Source organism: Triturus cristatus, chromosome 6 (genome assembly GCF_964204655.1).
Source record: "Triturus cristatus chromosome 6, aTriCri1.1, whole genome shotgun sequence".
Classification (NCBI taxonomy): domain Eukaryota; kingdom Metazoa; phylum Chordata; class Amphibia; order Caudata; family Salamandridae; genus Triturus; species Triturus cristatus.
This window is the reverse complement of record NC_140589.1, coordinates 1,736,996,378-1,737,014,109: the sequence shown is the minus strand read 5'-3', so window position 1 is coordinate 1,737,014,109 and position 17,732 is coordinate 1,736,996,378. Positions and strand designations below refer to the sequence as shown.

Below are 17,732 nucleotides of genomic sequence, written 5' to 3'. Positions count from 1 at the left end.
CCGTGAAACGCGCAAGATGGATGCTCTCACGGTTAGCGGTAGCCCGGTCATGTTCTTTCCTGACTATACTGCCTGGGTGCAAAAACGTAGGAGCAACTACATTGCAGTGAAACAGCAACTCCGCGCCCTTGCCATACCATATTCACTGTTATTTCCGGCACGCCTGCGCTTTACAGCTAAGGAGAAGACACACTTTTTTGATTCCCCAGAGGAGGCATGGGACTGGCTCGAGGAGTCGGGGCTGTGGTCGGGTGCGAGACCGGCAGCCTCAAACAATGGTGCTGCGGCGGTTGGTGGAGCCCGTCGTCATCGCAGAGCCAGGAGGCCCATCCAGCCTGGGATCATTGCCACAACCCCGGAGACCATGCGCAGGGAGAGATTGGAGGCTCTTGAGGCGGTTACCACCCTCGGCTCCCCACAGGCCCAGGAACGCTTGGAGCCCCGCATACAGACCACGCTGGTGCAAAGCGGCTCATCCTCGCCCTCCACTATCGCTTCAGATGACATTATTCTACCGGCGGTGACTCAGCAAACAGCTGATGATCTTATCTGAATAAACCTTCTGGTGATATCCACCATCGTGGACAGCACACGCAAGTAACCCATTGACAGTCCTTGCTGAACCCTGAATGTGGCTGGGAGCGGGGGTGGCTCTATTGTACTTCCGATGCTGTCCGGCCCTACAGCTGTCGGAGTGGTGGTGACTTGCCTGTTGTTGGCCGGGACACGCGGACCCGCTCAGGGGGCTGGGGGGAAGTGGGGGGTGGACCCGGAAGGTGTTGCACTTCCCTTACCCACCAACCGGACTCGGGTCGGTTGGTCCCGCATGTTGGCGTCAGAGTCTCCACAGTTGACACGCTTACGTAGGAATGAGGGGGAAGGCTACGGCACGTCACTGCTGGCACACGCACCCTCACAGGTACCCTACTGACCTAGTTCACACTATTCCACTGCTATAGTAGTTTGGACGGACATTGTTACGCTGTTCTTGGTTTCTTTGTTATGTTTCTTGTTGCAGCACTCCGACACGCTATTATCGGATCTTGCCCCTTGCCCCACCTGTGCCGCCTTGGCCCCGGCGCCCCTATCATGCTGGCTCACTCGCGATGGCGCGCACTGACATAATTACTTGGAAAATCCGTGGCATGTACACGCCCTCACGTCGGTATTCTATCTTTGCATACCTCCGGAGACACTCAGTAGCCATTGCCCTCCTGCAGGAGACACATATGACCCGGCCGGAGCTGGACAGGTTGCGCAGACGCTGGAGAGGCCAGCTATATGGCACAACCTGTTCAGAACATGCTCGGGGCACACTTATCTGGGTGCAGGCGGGTACCCCCTTTGTATGCGCAGACACGGTAATAGACCCCGCAGGCAGGTACACTCTAGCTCGGGGGACGCTAAACGGCCAGCAAATACTACTAGGCTCCATTTATGCTCCGAACATCGACCCCCCCTCGTTCTTGGCGCAGCTGTCCCACATTGGCCCCTTACGCTGGAATTCCGTGGTTACTGAGCGGGGATTTCAATTTGGTGCTAGATATACACCTGGACAGGTCTTTTCCGCCCCTTCGCACCACACAGGCCTGTTCGAATGCCCGGGCCCTCGCATTGGGCATTGCTAGATGTGTGGCGTTGCCTGCATCCTGACACACGCACATATTCCTTCTACTCTGCGGTGCACAATCTTCACGTGCGATTGGACAGGGTAGTGGGCTCCCAGGCGCTGTACTCGCTGATTGAGGAAGATGAGTATTTGGGGCGAACCCATTCAGACCACAATCCCCTAAAGCTGCGATTGAACTGGGACCCTGGTCGCCCCCCTGTACCCACATGGCGTCTTCAACCCACCGCGCTGGAACATCCGGAATTTCGCACCTCTCTGCACACCTGCTACACCTATTCCGTAGAACGCCAGTCATGAAAGTCATCTCCCGCTTCCTAGACTTGGGATTGGTGGTGGCTAAACGGCTGCTCACCAAACACTGGAAGGCACCGGACCCGCCGCACACACGGGCATAGTGGTTCTCACTCCAGGCATGGGCTAAGGCGGAGGGCATAGCTCTCCGGAGGGAGGAAACACTGGGGCTTCGGAGGACACCTATCACAACACAATGGGACGGTCTCCTACAGGCCTTGGCGCGGATTGAGGGGACTGCGGCGGAGAGTCCCACTGCCCAGGAGGGTGGGGTGTCCCCGGAGATGGATGAGCGAGTGCATGCGGTCAGTTAATTTGCCACTTAGTCAACAGTGCAATGACTGATGCTCAGGGTGGACGGTATCAGGATTCCTATGTGGGACTGCTCGTTTGGGGGGTGCTTGGTGAGGGTGAGGGGGGCTGGGGGACTAATGTGAAATACTGTGAAATATATGTTTGCTGCTGTTCTTGGTTGACGGGGGTTCTGGATGTTCTGCCTCCTGTTTATGTTACATTTTATTATATGTGCCTGCAAGTATCCTGGTGGATTTGTGTAGACTATGTGCATTATACCACTGGACCTATCATATCAAAGTATGACATTGTGTATCATACTGGGGTCCGTATCATTATCACCTGGTCGTTAAAACCATTGACTGTCGAGTGAGAGATCCCCATGCTCCATGGTACGGCTCTTCTGGTTCAGCCTATTGCTGGACCAGGACTCAATGTTAATTGAGTCCTGGTACTTATCTATAAGCTGTAAAACTTGCAAAACAATAAACAGATTTTTCAACAAAAAAAATGAATTAGGCCCTTCATCTGGCCCTGGGCCTCAGATCTCACTGCCCTTGTTTTGTAGATCAGCATATGATGGTGGCTGTTTCTATCCCACTTGCAGGCCTATTACTGGGTATATGAAATTGCCGTGGCAAATAAAAGCTTGCATGCCTTTGCTGCAAACAACTCCTACATCTCAGAGCAGGAGTTAGAGAGGAACCCGCCAACTGTGGTGTGTTCCTTTGGCCTTGCCTTGTGCAATGCAACTACAGCAGTGAGTGGCTTCTCTTCACTGAAAGTGTGCAGATCTAACGTTATATCTATGAATAAATATACTTTGGCAAAAGTGACTAAAGGTCATTTCTTGTTCCTTGATGAATGGGATTTTGTGCTGCTGGACTTGTTAGGTCCGTTGGTGATGACCCATATCCTAGACCATGACACTCTCTTTCATCATCTAAGGAAAGTGGCAAGGAGGATGAAAGAGTCCCTTGTATATTCTAAGTCAATACTTATGGAAAGGAACTTAGAGCAGGTTAGGGAGAAGCCTTTCCAGTCTCTCTGCCCATCATCTGAGGGCCACAGAACCTTTGCATATCCGTATAATTTAATGAATTTCTGTCTCTTCTCTGTGCTGCGCTGAGAGCCTCAGGGGTCGGGTAACCAATTATACATGTGGCTTTCAGCACAAAAGGGATGAAGACATCTTGCAGGTACTACATGGCTGAATTGATACAGAGGTCCCTGTCTGTATTGGCACACTATCAATCAACACAGTGTTTACCGGTGGCCATAATTCATTCATCACCTTCAGTGTGTTTCCGCCACATGGGTGGCACTAAAGGGATGCAGAGCCATAATAGCATGCATCCTTCTTCTTCCCAACGACTAACAAGTGTTCATTTATAGTTCTGACTTGATTAATCATTGGTACATACTGTGAAAGGCATGGCAAACTGAATAAAAAACCTGCGGTCCACTTGTAAACAGAGGAACGGTTACTTCAATGTTTAGCAGACCTGTAAATATCTTTCCATGGTTCGATTTACAAATAGTTTTAAAACATTTACTCAAAGCATTAAAAATAGTTTGCAAAATTGCACAGTTGGCTGTTGACGTTCCACAAACAAAGATGGTATTCTATGCCGGCGTGCAGACATCACCCACTCCAAAGACCACAGATGACGTTTCTAAGGCGATATTTGAGCTGAAGTAAATAAATATGGCACCAGTATGTATCCCCTCCCCACCTCTCTTTCTCAGCTAAATATATAAGGCTGTCATTCATTATTTAGCAGTGAACATCCCCAGGACTGCATTAAACATTCGAGTTAGCCAGAGCTGTTATAATCCGAAGTATTTTATGCACAACAAAACTATGGCTGGTGTACTTTGCCTACAGCCCACATGACTCTTCCATTATTTTGGGTAAAAAACTGGTGAATAAAGATTTTGTCATCAGAACTGTGCAGAGCCACCCAGTGACGTTTAGAAGGGCCCAGCCCAGCCTGAAATATTTCAGTGGCCGTTTGGCCGCTGGGTAATATTCCTGGAAGCTGGACAGGGAGGCTGGAAAGGAACACCATCATACTCGGACCTCAGTTCCAGCTTAACATAAAACGCAGATCACAATCCCCAAATCATGACTATGCTAAACAGCCAATGGACTATTTACATACAATGGGTTGATAGGAGAAATGAGACTGGGCAATAACTATATACAGTGGAATATACATTTTGACAGGAAGTTCACGGGGCTCCATATACGATGCTTCTAGCCGGATCCACAAATCCCAACCTCGGGGGTTCTCAAAGGATCTGCTCTTCCCACTCTGCTCTTCAACATGTTCCCATGTGTCCTGACCACAAGCATCCAACTGTTGGGGTTCCCGTTCTATAAGTAAATCGGTGCAATGCTGGTTGGGCTTAGTCTGTAGATGCGTCCAAACACATGACTTGCACCCTTGCCCCATGGTTCACGCCATGAACCAATGGTTGTGCAGGACTGCTACAAATTTCATCCTTCTAATATTGAGACGTTTGTGTTCACCTCTACCAAGAGAAGAAGACAGTCGGCGTGTACCCTTCTCTTCGGTGTATGTACCACAGGGACTTGGAGGCCTTTCGATTAAGAACTCCCACTGCCAAGTCCTTGCTGCTGCCTGACTATTCTATGCCAGTAACTCATAGCATACATTCCGCTCTCATAGGATAAAGTCCAGAACCCAGCATTTCCTCTCACCTACACCTATGGTCCTCAGACAATGTCACCATGGCCTTAACTCATTACATCAGTTTCTTCTATTCCAACAATCCAAATACAAAATCCTGTGCTAAGTGCAGCTATCCTATCACAGCCATGGTGCATGACGCCTGGTGAAGGAAAGTCAGCATGACAGCTGGACTCCAGCGTACACGCACTTGACACCCACCTGCTTCAGGTACCTCGTGTCTAGAAAGTGCTGATGTGGCCACGCCTCCTCAAATGCATTCAACCTTCTCTGCACCACATTCCACATGTCCTGAGAGTAACTCAATTTCCACTCCATTTCACAAAATCCCTGACAACCAGTCGTTTCCCACAACTCAGACAATAATTGTAGTGCATGCACTGCACTCAACGCCACTTTCCCTCTCTGCTCACAAGAATGCCGGGAGGCCACACCCGTAACCAAAGATACATATAGGTTTAACATAACATAATAAAACATTACAAATGAACCCCCTTCTGACAAGCTGCCTGCTAAGGTGCGCATACCAAAAACACCCAGGGGCATATTTACAAGCCTGTTGTGGCACAATTGCGCCTCCGGAGTGTCATTTTTTGTGACGCTCCAGAAGCACAGGGTGCAGATGCATAGCCACGAGGTCACGCAAGGCCACCCTACGTGGCTTTGCATGGCCTCATAGATATGGAGTAAGGCAAACCAATGCAAGTCACTTCTTTGCCTTACTCTGAGTCAAAAAGACATTCCATGAGTGTTGCGGTGGGTGTTCCCAAGCAACGCCCATGGGTTTTGACACATTCCGAGATTTACAACATGGCATGAATCTGAGAATGCATCAAAACCGTATGCCGGAGCAGGCGTAATGAGGAGAAATATTTTCATTTCTCTACATTTTCCTTTTCTATGTGTGCTGCATCTTGCAGCACATATACAAAGAGGAAAACTCCCCTTAGGATTGTTTTTGTGCAGGAAAGTGCCTCTTCCTGCATAAAAGCAAACTTGCCAACAACACAGATAACCCTTGCACCATGGTGACAGGGCGCCTATGCTGATGCTCTGCTGCAAAATGTGCGCCAGTGCTGGCTGTAAGGACAGGAATGATATCCTGCTCTTATGAACTGGCGTAGGGCTGCCCAGCAAGAAGCCTTGGGGGGCTGCACTATGCTAATTTCTTGTCAATATGACGCACACTTCCTCTATTGGAACTCAAAATGTAGGGCCTGATTTAGATCTTGGCGGTACTACAGCTGTCCCGCCACAGCGGCGGTCCCAAATACTCTGACAGCGGTCTGCTCGCCGTATTGAGATGTTACGGCAATAGACAGGAGACCAACTCTGCAGTCTTCTCAGCTGGCTAACATTACTCCGTTGCCATTATGCTGGTGGGATTGCATCGAGCCGATTTAGATGTTCACATTGAGCTGGCGGCTAAGTCCAGACAGAGTGTGACTATGGCTACGGTGATATGGAGACCAGTGAGTGCTACTTATGTTCATCTCAATGCACATATATGTTATGAATCTGACAAAATGTATATGTAGGTCATGTGTACTGCCCATTTTTTTTTTTTACATATAGCATTGTACACCAACAACATACACATACTATTGAATGTACACCCACTCCCACCACAAAAGCCTACCATAGATTCTGGCAAAAATGGGGTGGCTGATCTTTGTGGTCAAGTAGCAGCAGCACAGGAAGGACCTGGACAAAGGAACTCAAGATGGAATCGGCGTTCTGCCCCCTTCAATGCGCGAGGCCTACCTGGTGTCCGTGCTTAAACCGAATAGGGATCCCGTGAGTCTGGGATCATATCGACCCCTGGCTCTACTTAATGTGGACTATAACATTTTAGCCAAGGTGTTGGCAAAGCGTCTGGCGCCGGTGGTGCCCCTATTGGTACACAGTGACCAGAATGGATTTGTGCCTAAACGGAGTACCTCGCTGAACCTGAGGTGTTTTTTCCGGGTGGCCTCAGATAGTGGGCGGCGGTGGCCTGGGGCGGGTTGTCTCGCACTAGATCTTGAAAAAGCCTTCGATTGCTTGGAGTGGGGCTATCTCGCGACGGTGCTGACGCTATACGAATTGGGCCCGGGGTTTCTCCAGATGGTCGCACTCCTGTACAGGAACCCATCAGTGAGGGTAAAAACGGGGCCCTACATCTCTGCTGCAATACCAATCTGCAGGGGAACCAGACAAGGGTGCCCTCTCTCGCCCCTCCTGTTTGCACTGGCAATGGAGCCCCTAGCCACGACGTTGCGCACGTCACTAGGTGACGGAATGCCTCTAGGAGATGCGACACATCAGGTGTCACTATACGCCGACGACCTTCTGATATTCGTCAGAGATGTCAGTAACATTCCGGTCGCTCTAGAACCCATACTGCTTAACTTCGCCGCTCTCTCGGGGCTTAAGGTGAACGCCACTAAGTCCTGTTTGTATGCGTTTGGAGGGGATACCCTGGACCCAGGCTATATCCTGGATGGCGTGCGTGTGCAGTGGAAGGCGGACACTTTTCGATATCTGGGAGTCCAGATATATCGCCAGCCAGCGGACCTCATCGAAGGCAATTTGGGCAGGGCTGTGTCGGCGATTAGGTCCCAGATGCGTTTTTGGAACACGCTCCCACTCACGGTCACCGGCAGGGTAGCCCTGTCCAAGATGGTGATACTCCCCCGTCTTCTGTATTATTTTGCCAATCTGCCAACATATATCCCAGCGGCCTTCTTTGCCGCGCTTACGAGGTCACTCCGGGATTTTATTTGGGGTAGCTCGCGGCATAGGATGGCTTTGGCCAAGCTCTACCTACCTACCGATCAGGGAGGCCTGGCTGCGCCGTGCATTGAACATTATTACTTGGCAGCGCAGCTTCAGTGGATAGCCCGCTGGTTGGCGGGTAGGGGCCTAGATGACACTGCAACAACAACGCCTCCCCTGTCTCTAGCAGACATTACTAAGCTCTTCCATCCCGCCGCGAAAGCCCCAACGCCGACACCACTCCTTATGGTAGTGGCCTACAAGTGCTACCGCCGCAGCCTATACCTCACTAGAACCCTGGTTCCTTATGCTCCGGCCATTCCACTGGAGGGCTCCCCTTGCGGGCCGGGGGTACTCACCGCCTCTGAGCTGGCGGCGTGGCATACAGCGGACATACAGACCTTGGGTGATCTCTATCGGGACGGTACTCTCATGGACTACGAATCCCTGGTCGATGAGACGGGCCTGCCACCAGGGCAATTCCTCAGACACCGTTCCCTGATCGCGACATTGGCTGCTAGATGGGGGGATATGGCGGTGGAACCGTGCCAACACCTCACCATACAGTATCTACGGGGTAGACACTTGATACGGTGGTTTGCGGCCTCCCTGCGCATGCACGCGGCAATCAGCCTGGAACCACTTCGCCGCAAATGGGAGATAGACCTGGGGAGGCCACTGGACGACAGGGAATGGGGCAAGATACTGCAGAGCCCAATACGCGTACCACGCAACATGCGGTTCCGCCAGATACAGCTGTTTATACTCCACAGGGCGTACCTCACACCCGAAATGATTAATAGATACTTCCACCGCATGGATGCGGCTTGCCCCCGCTGTGCGGAGTTGGGAGCTGGACTGGTGCACGTGCTGTGGAGTTGTCACAAGCTGCGCTCATATTGGGAGTCCGTCCACGAGACGCTGCATATATGCACAGGCCGCACCATACCATTTGAGTGGCCCGTCTACCTGCTACACCTATTCCGTAGAATGCCAGCCATGAAAGTCACCTCCCGCTTCCTTGACTTGGGATTGGTGGTGGCTAAACGGCTGCTCACCAAACACTGGAAGGCACCGGACCCGTCGCACACACGGGCATGGTGGTTCTCACTCCAGGCATGGGCTAAGGCAGAGGGCATAGCTCTCCTGAGGGAGGAAACACTGGGGCTTCGGAGGACACCTATCACAACACAATGGGACGGTCTCCTACAGGCCTTGGCGCGGATTGAGGGGACTGCGGCGGAGAGTCCCACTACCCAGGAGGGTGGGGTGTCCCCGGAGATGGATGAGCGAGTGCATGCGGTCAGTTAATTTGCCACTTAGTCAACAGCGCAATGACTGATGCTCAGGGTGGACGGTATCAGGATTCCTATGTGGTACTGCTCGTTTGGGGGGTGCTTGGGGGAAGTGAGGAGGGCTGGGGGACTAATGTGAAATACTGTGAAATATATGTTTGTAGGTCGGGCTCTGCTGCTGTTCTTGGTTGATGGGGGTTCTGGATGTTCTGCCTCCTGTTTATGTTACATTTTATTATATGTGCCTGCAAGTATCCTGGTGGATTCTGACAAAATCTGAATCTGACAAAATGTATATGTAGGTCATGTGTCCTGCCCATTTTTTTTTTTACATATAGCATTTTACACCAACAACATACACATACTATTGAATGTACACCCACTCCCACCGCAAAAGCCTACCATAGATTCCGGCAAAAATGGGGTGGCTGATCTTTGTGGTCAAGTAGCAGCAGCACAGGAAGGACCTGGACAAAGGCACTCAAGATGGAATCGGTGGTGGGACCCCAATAAAAGGTGAGTTTTCACCTTTTTTTCTTCCATTACGCCAACTCGAGCTTGGAGGTTTCCCCACCACAGTTGCCTCGACAGAAATGCACATCGTAATCTGGATGGTGTGAATCTTGGCGGGACTTCCTTTGACAGTAGCTTTTGCCTCTGACGCCGTCGATGCAAGAGAAAGATTCTGACAGAGGCAGTGGGACTGCTGCGGTCTTCCCTTCAGTGTCAAGCCAACATCTAAATCAAGCCGGTGGACCGCCACGGTGCCAGCAGGAAAGACCGCAGAAAAAGTGACAGCCGGACCAGTTTGCCAAAGATCTAAATCAGGCCTTAGTGTGATGCAGAAGATTGTCTCTGCCGGGGTAAGTGCACTACCACACCCTCCAAGACGACTGGTGATGAGGCAAAGAAGGATATGACTGAAAGCTGGCAAGCCAGGAATGAAAGCAGTAGAAAGGCTGCTGGGAACTGTGGCAGTGAAGAGCTGGCAGGGTTTTGCATGAGTTAGATAGTGCCACAATCAACTGGCTCCTAATGGCAGGGTTACGGAGAAAAAAGTCTGCAGATGAGTGTCACTATGACCAGGAAAATAACTATGTGAGATGGTTGGATCTTCAACTCTGAGGACAGTGCGGAAATTTACTCTGTTAATCTTACTCACACAGCTTGCACCGTCTTCAAAAACTGCCTCCTACTGTAGGTAACTACATATGTCTTTGCTAAGTCAGGGCAGCAAATATGTTTTTCACTGGCATGAGGTAAGAGACAAAATAGCATTTTCTAGGCAAAATGGCAAAGAGACAAATACTTATCAGTCCTTAACATACACTGTGAGAATGCTGCAGGTGAGCTGATCTGTAGATCAGTGGAAATCCAGGGTCTCTCTTACAATCGCTTTCTTACTCTGGTACCGATAGACCCATAGAGCTTGCTTCGAGGGCAGTATCGAACCTGTGATATTGTGATGGAATGCCACTGTGGAAATATAGCAGAGTTAAAAATATTGTGGATACGTATATCATTTTTTTATTTTTGGCCAATAATATTGTTGTTCCAAGTCAACTCTGTATCAGGTGGGGAACTGAGAGGGAGTGGAGGAGGTACCTGGGAAATGTATGGTCTCGGGGAAGGCTTCAGGTACCTGGGAATTGAGGTCACTCCTAATAGAGAAACATTTCAGGGACAAAATCCTGACATGGTCCGGGAGGTGTTCCAATTAGACGTGAGCAGATGTCACACACTACCCATTACGATTATGGGACGGGCCGTGCTTTATAAGATGATTTCCCTGCCCAAGTTCTTGTACATACTACAAGCCTCACACTTTGAGGTGCCAGACGTCTATTTTAGAAAAGTAGATAACATTCTATAGAGGCTGCTTAGGAAAAAGAAGCCTGGGGGATAGCATTGCAAACCTTGTATAGTTCGAGCTGCAACTGAGGCATTGCCCCCCTGCATTGTAGGGCATATTACTGGATCACACAACTTCAGGTCATTAATGAATGGCTGTTCCCTCTGTGCAGCGCACTGGCAACCCGACTAGAAAGAGTCAGGATGGCGCCAGCCACGTACCTACATTATATACTTGAGAGACCAGACAGGAAACACTTGCTTAACCCAACCAAGCTCACACTGAAAGCATGGGTTGAAGCTACCAAGGCCCTTGGATGGCAAAGGGAAGATAACACTGGCAAGTCAGTAAATTATTGGGTTTCACTCAATGGGTCTATGTGGGAATAGAAGTACTGGGAGATGTGTTTGAAGGGGGTGAGATGAAGACATTCAAAGTCTTAAAGAGTTCTAATTAGCATCCACCCAGCGGTATAAGTACATCCAACTGATGTACATCCAACTGACTCATGCACTATGTCTGAAAAGATGAACTGGGCAGGTATCCAGGAATACAGTTCCCAAGAAAAGTTAGCATTGAGAAGCAAGATTACTCAACGGCCGGACTTGCAACTCTACTGTGTCATTATTAATAATATGCCCAATAACCTCCAGCCCTTGCAGGCTAGATGGAACAGGGAGATAGGGACCCTGGAAGATATTGATTGAGAGGCAACTCTGATGCATCAAAGGGAAGTGGCAATTAAAGCACAGCTGAGGTGAATACAACTGAAAATGCACTACCAAGTTAATTTTAATAGAAGCAAACTTTTCAAAATGGGAAGGGCCACCAGCCCCTAACAGCTTACCGTGTATTACTGAGGAAGGGACGTTCCTTCACATACTCTGGGGATGTCCCAAGATTAACATATACTAGGGGGAAGTGATTCCAGGACTGGAGGCACTTTGGGAACTTGACATTCCCAAGGTGGCCAATTTGTGATAATTGGGATCCAAACGATGTTGTTATTCCCAGAGTTATTGATAATCTCAATGGGGTAACCCAGTAATGCGCAGAACCTGGGGATAAGTACAGTATAGGAACAGTGGTTCTGCCACCTAATAACTAACCTAGTTACGCGACCCCCAGCAAATACTAAAGTTTTTTTCAAATTCAAATAGTCATTTATTTTTCAGTGTTGTGCGTTTTAAACATATGTTTAGAGTCCCACCCATAGGGGGACACATAGTTTATTCCCAGGGTAGCATTGGGTTTCTGTATGCTGAGCTCGATCACTGCAAAACGGAATGTGGCACAAATATGGGGCAAACAACAGTCCCCATCAGTAAATAAGCAGAAGGAAGGAATGAACATTTGCATGGAGGCGGAAAGGGTGGTTTACGAAGGCAGAGGCTGGCCTAAGAAATTCAACAACAAGTGAGGGAAGTGGAGAGCACACTATGGCAGGGGCGGTGGGTGAGATTTGAAAGTGGTGGGGCGCAACCGAATTAGCATACAGCACCGTAGCGAGCGAGCACTGCGAGCGAGCCCGAACCCCAAAAGGGGGGTTTGGGGGGGTTACCCCCCCCAAGAAAATTTTGGAAAAAAAGAAGAAAAATCGTGCATTTTCAAGCAAATTTGAGAAAGCAGGAAGGTTAAAGCAGCAATTGTGAAAGTGCAGTTATTACATTAATAGATGGCATAACATAGGTAGCTGCTTATTCAGTATTACCACAGAGCTTCATACTTTCTGTCCTATTTTGCTCAGGTGCTGAATTCAGACTATAAGACTCATGGAAATCTCAGCTCTAAGAGTAGAAGAAGTTGCACAGCAGTGTAATGGTTGCCAGGCTCGTTCCGCAGGAGCGTCAGGAACTTGAAGAAAAGTCCACAGTCTTCCCCTACGGCCTTCCGACTCTATTAGAATAGACTCTAGAGTAACGAATGGCACGCAAGGGGAAAACAGGGAAACAAAACAAGGAAAGGCGGGGGAAGAAAAACAGTCTTACAACATACTGAATATTAGACTCTAGAGTAACGAATGGCAAGCAAGGGGAAAACAGGGAAACAAAACAAGGAAAGGCGGGGGAAGAAAAACAGTCTTACAATATACTGAATATAAAAGAGGCAGCGCAATGCGCTGTTACCGTGATTCTGGTTGAGCTGAACTTTGTACACACACTTCACATAGGTCCACGCAAGTACCCCAAATATAAATGGTATAAAGCAGTGTTTCCCAAACTGTGGTCACATTCCCAGGGGGGTCCTCAGGCAGTAATTTTAAAAGCACAAAAAAGTTCCTTGTAGAATCAGCAGTTTTCCAGCAACAATAAAAGTGTCAAGATTACGTCGGTGATTAATGTACCTGCTGGAGAGAGATGAGAGTTGTGTCAAGTGGCAGCTTTGACTTATCTAATGTAGCACAGAGGGTTAATATGCCTACTGCAAAGAACGTGTACCATGCATTTTGAAAAACATTTTTTATGTGCCTAGGTTAGTGGGTTACTGCTTTAGTCACAGATTCTTTTGTTACTGTGCAGTTCATAAGTGACAATAGTAATCTAGCACAGTGACCTATAAACTGTCATCAAAGAGCTGCTTGCAAGCTGCATGATACAAGTTAGAAACATATGTTTGTTTCAAGTCTTTCATTATCCTAATCCTGCTAAAAAGGTTTATTTGGGTGGAAATACATTTTTATTGTTAAAGTCAATGCTAACCACTGTTATGTTCTGAATCCTGAGTTTGTGCTTCTCCAGACCAAGCACTCTTTAAAAATGCCTACCAGTATGAATAACATGTGAATCCTACACCCTGTAGTCGCATTTGCCTTATGTAACATTTTCTATACACTGATTTACACGTATGAATAATTGTCTCCATGGGGCAGATTTGCAAGAAAATTGACTGTGTGTGTCGCAAGCCATTTGGCTGCGCCGCACTGAGTCACTTTCGAAGCACAGGGATGCGACATATTTACAACAATATGTTGCATCTCTGTGCTTCCCCCTGTGCTGGCGCACAAACTGCTGCCATACGCCTGCACAGGCACATTTGCACCATGGTGCAAGGATGCCTGTGTCGTGGGGAGATTGTTTATGTGCAGGAAGTAACCCTTCCTGCATGTAAACAATCAGAAATGGCGTTTTTCAACTTCTAAGTGTGCTGCATTAGCACACATAGAACTTGCAAAACGTCATTGTTTTACTGATTGTTTATGTGCAGGAAGGGACACCTTCCTGTACATAAACAATCACCAGAGGTAATATCCTGTTTCTATGCGTGCTGCAGAATGCAACATGCATAGAAAGAGGAGAAATTAATACATTTCTCCAAGTTGCCCCTCCCTACGCCTCCCCTGGGGTGGCGTAGCATTCAGACACATTTCCAGATGTACGATTCCTCGTAAATCTGGAAATGTGTCTGGTTCCATGGGTTATGCGTGGGAACACCCACAGCAACACTCATGGAACGTCCCTTTCACGTAAAGTGCTGTGTGCAATTGGGCCATATTTACAAGACCAGTAAAAGTCACGCAGGGTTGCTTTTCCTGCCTTGGAAATATGGGGCACTAAAATGCGTCACTGGTGCATCACTTTTTGTGACGCACCTGTGGCGCAAGGGGCTTGTAAATCAGCCCCTATATGTGTGTGATTTAAGGTGCTCTGACATCCTTCAATGGTATGAGAGATGTTATAAAACAAATTAAATACATGTGACAGAGGGGCTATGGAGAGATGAGAGGCACTGTTGGAGGAGGATAATATGGGAATCATTGAAGAACCCCAACAAAGATTGTCATATCCTGGTGCATAGTAAGGTCATCATTTACTACTCTTTAAAAGCTGATACAATTCAATATATAATGATACATTTGTTGTAGACTGCACCATTGTTTCCTAAATTGTCTTGGGGGGAGAGCCTCCCAAAGCCCCCTTTGTAGTGGTCAGGCGCACTCACTGCACTAGGTGTGCACTGTATGGGGACTGGTCTGAAAACATTTGCCTGGGCTGCTTTGGGTTTCCAGTCTGGCCCTGGCAGGAGTCTCATACTGCGAAATAAAACCAACCATTTAAAAGTTAGTCATGGAGATGCAGCGCTAACCCTCCTGTTTTTTGCAAATTCTTTCAATATAAAATACTAAAATCCTTAGTAATTCGAGTATCCGTTTTGTGTGCACACGTGTGTTTATTGTTTTCGAATTACTGTTTTAATGTTTGAAATTTAAGTCATACAAATTGCTTGGGGTTCCCCGGCTTCCAGTGGTGACTCAATTGGGGTCCTCAGGAGTAAACAGTTTGGGAACCACTGGTATAAAGGTTTTCGCAATTTGCCAAGGGGAAAGGTTTGATAGGCAACACAAGCAACGAATCGTTCACCCTGCGGGAGACAGGTCAGGCCAGTGAACAAAGGTGAGCAAATCTGTGTAGTCTCCAAATAGAACAAACACTACAAAACTTTTAAAAACAGAGATAACAATGCATTTCTTACCTCAATCAGAATTTTTTGTATTCAAACAAGTAGCAGCATTCACTTTTTGTAGATGAAATCCGCACGTCTCTCTTTCAGTGTAGCAAACTTGTCAATTACTTTCATGTTGAAGTCCGGTATCTTTTGGACTAGCTTGCTCTCTACAGATAGCATCGCCAAAGCATTTAGTCTTTCCTCTAGCATGGTGTTCCTGAGGAATGTCTTTATGCGCTTTAAGGCTGAAAAACATCGTTCAGCTTCTACTGTTGTCATTGGAGTCGTAATCACAATTTTTAGTAAAGTCACTGTCTCTGTAAGTGAGTTTTCCATATGCAGTTTATGAATTAAACTCAGCAAAGTCAAGGCGCTTGTGGCCTTCCGGTACACAGGCATTCCGTAGAGTACAGTTAACTCAGTTCTCAGCTGCTCTTTTTTGAGCATAGGATACGCTTCCACAGCCTGATTCAGAGCACGCTCAGGGAAGGATTCATCATATTGTGCAAACTCTTTACCTTGCAATAAAGTCGCACTCACCAAATGTTTTGTGAACGAAAAGCGTTCTTTCGCCTGCACAATTACAATGTCACATATCTCCTTTCCAATTCGAACCAGAGAGGTGATGTTTTGTCTGCGGTTTGCAAAAACAGAATGCTGCGGCAGTTTGCTCTCTAAATCTTCAACCCCATCTCTCACTTTCATAATCTGTTGTACAAATGCAGATGTATTGGCTTTCACAGAGACAGTATCTAGGTCTTTTCTTTGCAACTGATCGTATAACACATCAACAGGAATCATTATGTCATGAAATAAAAACAGTAAGAACTGAAACTCTTTGTCTTGTAGTGTTCTAATAAAGCCATGGGCTTCATTCTGACTTGTGTGATCAAAGTCTGCTCTGGATGCTATGGCGACAAAACATTTCTCAAGGCCCTCCCTCTGTTCAAAGATTAAGTTGACTGTACGAATGTGAAAGTTCCAACGAGTTGAGGATCCCCTTGGTACGCTTTTGTCCACAATCTCATGAAGGGCTTCTGTTCTTTTGGGGGAACGTGTGAAGAATGCTGCTATGCCTCCGATATCCTGAAAGAAGACTCGTGTCTCTCTGATCTTTGATACCGCCTGTTGCATAATAAGATTGAGTTGGTGGGCGTAACAGTGCACAAAATGAGCATTAGGGTACACATCTCGAATTCTCTTCTGAACTCCACTAAGGCTCCCACTCATTACGGATGCACCGTCATAGCTTTGTGCGATAAGCTTTTGTTTTTGAGGCAGGTCCGGGAAAATTAAGTCCAGTTGACACAGTATTGCTTCAGTGATGGTTGCTGCACTAGAGTCACTTAAATGCGTGAAGCCATAAAATCTTTCCACAATGTTTCTGTCACTGTCAAGGTACCGAAACACTAACACGGACTGTGTTTGAGTGGACACATCAGTGGTGTCATCAGCCTGAATAGCCACAAAGTCTGTGTTTCGCAACTCTTGCACAATATGGCTTCTTATAATTTCGAGCATACAGTCAAGGAGTTCATTTTGTATTGTATTAGAGGTGCCCTTAAAGACTGTAGCATGTGCTAAATGTCTTTCCAAATCCTGGTCTATGGTTGACATTAAATCCACTAGGCCTCGGAAGATCCCAGGTTTTGAGGAAGTTTCCGATTCATCATGGCCTCGCAATGCCAGTTCGAAAGCACCACAGAAACGAATGCAATCAATGATCTTGGATAGATTTTGTCTGTTCTTATCCACAGCTTCATTGTGTTTTTGAATGGATTTGCGATACGCATCATTTATCTGCTGCTCAATTGGTGCGTCTTCCCCCAACATTCCCAGTCTTGTCAGGTTTTCCAGATGATTTCTTGTGAGCGCATGCTTCTTTATTTTTTCAGCGATGTGCTTCAGGTCGACCATTCCTTGCCGTGTCCAAGAAAAGTCACCGCCAAACAGCAAGCAGGGGAAGCAGAACAGAGAATTGCGTATAGGGCAGCCTGTAAGCCAATCAGCTTTTGTGTACCAGGCATTTGAGAATGTACGTTTTGACATTTTTCCTCTGTCCTGGGTAGTTTGCTGTAGGTTTATTTCAGGCTGATGAGGTCCCAATTCTTTTAACTTCAGTTTTTGTTCAAGTGGCCGTGACTGGAATGACTTTGTAATCAGCTCTTGTACTGTATTCATGATGGGGTGTCGGGTGTTGCTGGCCTTACCAATATATATATATATATATATATTAAAGAAACCTGTCAATAATCAAAGTACAACGTATAAGGTGCAGTGCAATAATATCAAATTTCAGTATAAATACATTATACATATATATTGTGCATTATCCTAATACATCTCAAATGACTGCTAAAAATAGAGCCGTACTGCCTCCTGCCTCTCTGTGCCATAGTGTTGCTGGAGGCACTGAAAGACACTGCTTGAGGGCCTTGAGAGTGACCACATGA

The 17,732-nt window shown here is 47.5% G+C and overlaps 1 protein-coding gene across 1 annotated transcript; it reads right to left on the bottom strand.

Moving 5' to 3' along the window:
- Positions 1-12,776: 12,776 nt before the first annotated feature.
- On the bottom strand, positions 12,777-17,460 carry LOC146821897 (zinc finger MYM-type protein 1-like). The gene is made up of 2 exons (XM_085609931.1): positions 15,307-17,460; positions 12,777-13,183 (listed from the first exon to the last, which is right to left on the bottom strand). Exon 1 carries the CDS (start codon positions 17,458-17,460, stop codon positions 15,346-15,348), a length of 2,115 nt encoding a protein of 704 aa, XP_085466057.1. The 3' UTR covers positions 12,777-13,183; positions 15,307-15,345.
- Positions 17,461-17,732: the final 272 nt, after the last annotated feature.